The 6,296-nt window shown below is 40.0% G+C and overlaps 1 protein-coding gene across 3 annotated transcripts in view; it reads left to right on the forward strand.

Annotated features, from left to right (window-relative positions):
- The window catches only part of TET3 (tet methylcytosine dioxygenase 3), a 101,207-nt gene extending 96,258 nt beyond the window's left edge, over positions 1 to 4,949 (forward strand). For all 3 annotated transcript variants that reach the window (XM_069766514.1, XM_069766515.1, XM_069766516.1), the window contains one exon: positions 3,015 to 4,949. In XM_069766514.1, the coding sequence (XP_069622615.1) occupies positions 3,015 to 4,684 (1,670 nt within the window). In that variant the 3' untranslated portion in view covers positions 4,685 to 4,949. The remainder of the gene's footprint in view (positions 1 to 3,014) is intronic.
- Positions 4,950 to 6,296: the final 1,347 nt, after the last annotated feature.

Here is a 6,296-nt window from a genome sequence, read left to right on the forward strand (position 1 = left end):
GTGTGTGTGTAATACTTGTGTGCGGTATCAGTAGTGTGTGTGTGTGTGTGTGTAATACTTGTGTGCGGTATCAGTAGTGTGTGTGTGTGTAATACTTGTGTGCGGTATCTGTAGCGTGTGAGTGTGTAATACTTGTGTGCGGTATCTGTAGTGTGTGTGTGTATGTAATACTTGTGTGCGGTATCTGTAGCGTGTGAGTGTGTAATACTTGTGTGCGGTATCAGTAGTGTGTGTGTAATACTTGTGTGTGCAGTATCTGTAGTGTGTGTGTAATACTTGTGTGCAGTATCTGTAGTGTGTCTGTGTAATACTTGTGTATGAGGTATTTGTAGTGTGTGTGTGTGTGTAATACCTGTGTGTGTTATCTGTAGTCTGAGTGTGTAATACATGTGTGTATGGCATCAGTAGTCTGTGAGTGTAATACATGTGTGTAATTCTTGTGTGTGCGGTATCTGTAGTGTAATACTTGTATATGAGGTATCTGTAGTGTGTGTGTGTTATCTCTAGTCTGAGTGTGTAATACATGTGTGTATGGTATCTGTAGTGTGTGTGTGTAATACTTTTGTGTGCAGTATCTGTAGTGTGTGATATACTTGTCCAGCATGCATGTGCTGTGTATATGTGTACCTGCAGAGCATTTTGTTATACAGCACGTGTGTACTAAGTACATGTATGATGTGTGTACCTGTGTGACTATATCAGGTGTATGTAATGAGCTTGTGTTGTCCAGTATGTATGCTGTGTACATGTATGATGCATGTGCCTGTGTGGCTATATCAGGTGTATGTAATGAGCCTGTGTTGTCCAGTATGTGTGCTGTGTACATGTATGATGTGTGTCTGTGTGACTATATGAAGTGTATGTAATGAGCTTGTGTTGTCCAGCATGTGTGCTGTGTACATGTATGATGTGTGTGACTATATGAAGTGTATGTAATTCATTGTATGTGGGCTGGTGAATTTTTTGTGCCAGGGCTGCTTTTTGGTCCCAGTCCGGCCCTGTTACGTACCATCCTGTCTTGTTAGATGTATAATGCAATGACTGCTGATGGAGTATGGGAAAGCTTCTTTTCTAATGGAGGCGCTGATGGACTTGTCGTCTGGTCACCAACTTCTCCATCAGCAGTCATTTTATATCTAACAAGAGAGGGGACTAGGTAATAAGAGGGCGCTGTGAATAACAAAAATAACACGAATACACTATGAGCCAGCACTGTACATAACAGCAGAGGAAGCTATATAACCATATACAACCATATATAACTATAGGAAGGTACGTAATGAAGGACAGGGTTATACAAAATGAAAGAGGAAACTATGCAACGAGGGACAGTGCTATACATAAAAAGTGAATACACTATATATTAAGGGACTATGCTATTCATAATAAGTGGGTACACGATATACTAAGGGACTGTGCTATACATAAGTGAGTAGACTATATACTAAGGGACTGTGCTATACATAAGTGAGTACACTATGCACTGTGTACTAAGAGACTGTGCTATACATAAGTGAGTACACTATTTACTAAGGGACTGCTATTCATAAGTGAGTACACAATATACTAAGGGACTGTGCTATACATAAGTGAGTATGCTATGTACTAAGGGACTGTGCTATATATAATTGAGTACACTATATACTAAGGGACTGTGCTGTATATAAGTGAGTCCACTATATATTTAGAATTTTTTTTGTATTTTTACTGTATTTGTTTAGTCCTTGAATCAGCAACTCTGCATTTCTCCTATGGAGTTTATCCTGTGGAGGACCAAGATGCCAGTTACGGGGGTCTTTAGCAGGTCTCTAAGTTGCCATGGTAATGAAACAGTCCCCCCTAAATTGGTATTCATTATGGTATTCATAATACTTGTTGCTCGGGTTTTCCCGAGCACGCTCGGGTGACCTCCGAGTATTTGTTAGTGTTCGGAGATTGTTTTCTTCACCTCAGCTGAATGATTTACAGCTATTAGCCAGCTTGAATACATGTGGGGATTCCCTAGCAACCAGGCAACCCCCACATGTACTTAGGCTGGCTAGTAGCTGTAAATCATTCAGCTGAGGTGACAAAAACTAAATCTCAACACTAAACAAATGCTCGGAGATCACCCGAGCGTGCTCGGGAAAACCCGAGCAAAGAGTATACTCGCTCATCACTAGTATTCATCATTTAACTGTCTCTGATCTTGATATCCACCAGCAGCATTGAAGTTGTGAAACTACAAGCTACAGGTTGCAGTAATATGTAACACAGCTGGCATCTGCCTGGTATGGTGCGGGCTCAGCTCCTGAGCCCACTTCGTACACAGGGACCCAACACAGGATGTACTATTACATCTTAAGTCAAAAATGAGTTAAATGGATTTTCCACCACTTTGATATTGATGATCTATACTTGGGATACGTCATCAATATCCATCACTAAGGGTCTGACTCATGGCACCCCCACTTAGGTCAGGTGTAAACCGTGTATGTCGCAGAACAGCAAGGCTCCATACGCTGTGTGGTGGCCACTGCCGGTTCTGCAGATCAGTTCCTATTCAAATAATGATCTGCAGTATTAACAATGGCTGTAAATGGAGTCTGAGCCTGAGATAAATCGTAACTATCCGTGTTGGAAAACTCCTTTAACCACATGTGTTCATGGGTCAAGTTGACGCTGTTTGGATCTTCTCAATCTTCACCTGGGTTAGCTTGTTGGCACGGGTAATGTAGTGGGCCAATCCTCTAAGATGGATCTTATTGTACATTTTTTTTCTGCTGGATTTCATATAAATTTGACACAAAAAACTTTATAATTTAAATGTCATATGAAGGCATAATGTATGGCCATACAGACTCCTTGGGTGCTATGTGACAGTTCCTTATATTTTGGACCTATAATACTGCTGTTAGCATGAACACTTGAGCTGCAGACTATGTCAGTAAACTACATTTTAATATTCTAGTCGTTGATGAGTAGTACTTGGTTCTATCTAGAACGTACTAACGTGATTACTTATTCATCCACAGGTACACCGCAACCACAGGTAAAGCCTTGTATAAAAGTGGAGCCAACAAATCACTACAATAGCTACAAGTATAATGCAAACGGCGTTGTTGAGAGTTACTCCGTGCTGGGCAGCTGCAGACCTTCTGATCCCTACAGCATGAATAGTGTTTACTCCTACCATTCTTTCTATGCACAAGCACCTAACTTGCCTTCTATAAACGGCTATCACTCAAATTTTGCTCTTCCTCCCTTTGGATATTATGGCTTATCCAACAATCCTGTGGTCCCTTCTCAGTTTATGAATTATGGTTCCAACGACACAAGAACAGCTGGGTGGCTGAGCAATGTGTTTGACAAAAAATCTGAAATACAACCAACAGCAGAAAGTGTGAACCATGCTTATGGAAATGAGTCATCTGAGCATAGTTATTTGCGATCTGGAGACATGGCGCAGCAGTACAACCTCCATAACGCAAACAGTCAAAAATCAGCAAATACTCCCCACCGGACTACACCTGCTCCAATTGATAACACTCCCTATTCTTCCTGTTTTAACAAAGTAATAAAGAAGGAACCCATGAATGACTTTCTGCACCACGATTCATTCCAGAGATCCCCTAGTGTCCATTCTCTTTCTCAGAGTCCCGCTTTGAATCTTTCCATGCCGAAAAATGATCAGACTATCCCGTATAAAGCAAATGGGGCATTGCTGCCTTCTGATAGAACAAATTCAGAAGGTCTTCAAAATTTGTTTATGAATAGTGAGAAAAGCGGCTTAACAAATGGTCTGGATAAGAGAGATTATTACGGTGTCCAATCAAGCAGCCTGGGTTTGAAGAACCTACATGGACCAAATAAGCAATGGGGTATATATGGGATCGATACTCGGACTCAGCGTGATTCTGACACTCCGGGAAAAGTCTGGAGCTCATGCAAGCTCAGTGAAGGTTGTGCAAACACTCAGGAGAAGAACTGGAATGGTGGACGTGCCATGAAGGAGACCCAGATGTTCCAGGAAAAGCTCTGGAATTCAGTTGCTGGTAGTGATGGATGCAGCGTGACACCTAGTGCTAGTATGCAAGGAAAGCCGTGGAGTATGTTTGCTTCTCCAGCCACTCCGTCAACCCCCTTGAAAACAGATACCTGGGATCCATTTAGTCTAGATGATAACCTAGATGATACCCCAATAAAGAAAGAGGAGGATGAAGAAGAAGTGTGGTCCGACAGTGAGCACAATTTCCTCGATGAAAATATCGGAGGAGTTGCTGTAGCACCGGCCCATGGCTCCGTCCTTATAGAATGTGCACGGAGAGAGCTTCATGCCACTACACCTCTAAAGAAGCCCAATCGCTGTCATCCAACCCGCATTTCCTTGGTGTTTTACCAACACAAGAACTTAAACCAGCCTAACCACGGACTGGCACTTTGGGAAGCCAAAATGAAGCTATTGGCAGAAAGAGCACGACTAAGGCAGGAGGAAGCTGCTAGATTGGGGATTAAACAGGAAGTCAAAGGATTTGGCAAGAAAAGAAAGTGGGGTGGTGCTGCTGCTACTACAGAGACCCCACCTGTCGAAAAGACGGATGCTATTCCAACTCGACAAGCAGCTCCTATTCTGACAAACTCTTTTACCACTTCATCTTCCTACGCCTATACCAAGGTTACGGGACCATACAGTCGCTGGATATGAGATTAAAACCGCTACCATCGTGGCCATTGTACCTCAGCTATTTGACAGCACTGTAATATATGGTGCTATTTTGGTGCTTTTATTTCTCCTGTGTTCCACAGGGGAGATCCTGTATCTATACACATCTCCCAGGAACTGATCCGCAAGAGAACTATTACTGTATTTTTTTTTTTTCAATTAATCTTAAAGATTTATATCTGCATTTTTTTAACCTACAATTGTACAAACAAATGACAGGAATATCTTGGCATCCTTTTAGAACACATACACGAAAATAAGAAAAGAAAAAAGAAAGATTTTTACTTGCATTCATACATCTATTTATTGGATTTTATAGAACAATAATGGTGCAAAATTTATAGCTGAATCACATCTGCAAAGGTTTTCTAAGCTACTAAAAATCATAGCTGACTTGCCACCAAAAAGTATGCTCGCTAGTGATTTTTCTAGCTCTCTCGTAGGAGATAATCATGATGTATCTACAGCAGCGGGCTACACCACAGATACAGTAACCCTTTTGGCATGAAATATTGGAGACCATTGGCATCTAGACGTAACTTCTGCTCGGCCGAGCAGAAGTCGTATTTTGGCCCCGTACATGACTCTGTTCACACTAGTCTTGATAGGATCCATCCGACGGGCTTTCTGGCATTTTGACGGATCTGAGAATGGCCCTGGTGTAGCCGACATGGCTCTGTGTTGACCAGAAAGCACGACGTGAGCGTGAACAGAGCATAATACAGATGTGTTGGAGAAGATGACTGCTTAATACTTAATATATGAAATCAATATATTATTTAAAGCAGCATTTTTATGTAACATTTTAAAATTATTCTTTTTTTTTTATAAATATATTTAAAGTAAACTCTCCACCCTTGTGATATATATGAAACCATATTTAATTAAATCTTCAAAATTATTATTTAATCCCATTATTTTTGACCATTGGGGGACGTAGCCTGTTTTTAAAATACCTTTTTTATGATTTTAACAATCTTTTTGCTGCTACTTTTTGCACCATAAGTAAAATGAATAACAATTGGAGTTTTTTGAGTCTTTTATCGCAGCACATCTGGTCCTTTTTTCCTCTTTTAGAGCTTCCTATTAAAATTTTTAAAGGTTTTAGTAGTGTAAAAATGTAGTTGTAGACAAAAGGGCTGCTGTATCTTGCGTCCAATGAAAACTGTGAATATTCTACCATTCTTGTCTGTACTTGATGGCATACATGGTGCTGGTAGGCTCTGGGCATTCTCTCTTTCATTTTTTTTTTATCATTCTAACACTGCCGTGCAGACCACAAAAATCCAGGAATTGTTTTTATTTTAAAAAATTCTCACCAAATTTATTTTTTATTTTATTTTACTGTAAATGTGTTGAATCAGGTTTTGTAATTTAATTTTTTTTTAATGTGTTTTAATATATATATATATATACGGTATATATATTTTGGGGGGTTTGAGAAGAGTTTGTTTGGTGCTTTTATCTCCTTACAAAGCGGACAATGATTGCAACATAGAATATCTATGACCACAACACCTATTTTTTTGGCCTGAAGAAAGCAGGTGCTAAAAAGAATGAATAAATAATAAAAATAAAAAAAGTATTTTTATGA

Source organism: Ranitomeya imitator, chromosome 4 (assembly GCF_032444005.1).
Source record: "Ranitomeya imitator isolate aRanImi1 chromosome 4, aRanImi1.pri, whole genome shotgun sequence".
NCBI lineage: Eukaryota > Metazoa > Chordata > Amphibia > Anura > Dendrobatidae > Ranitomeya > Ranitomeya imitator.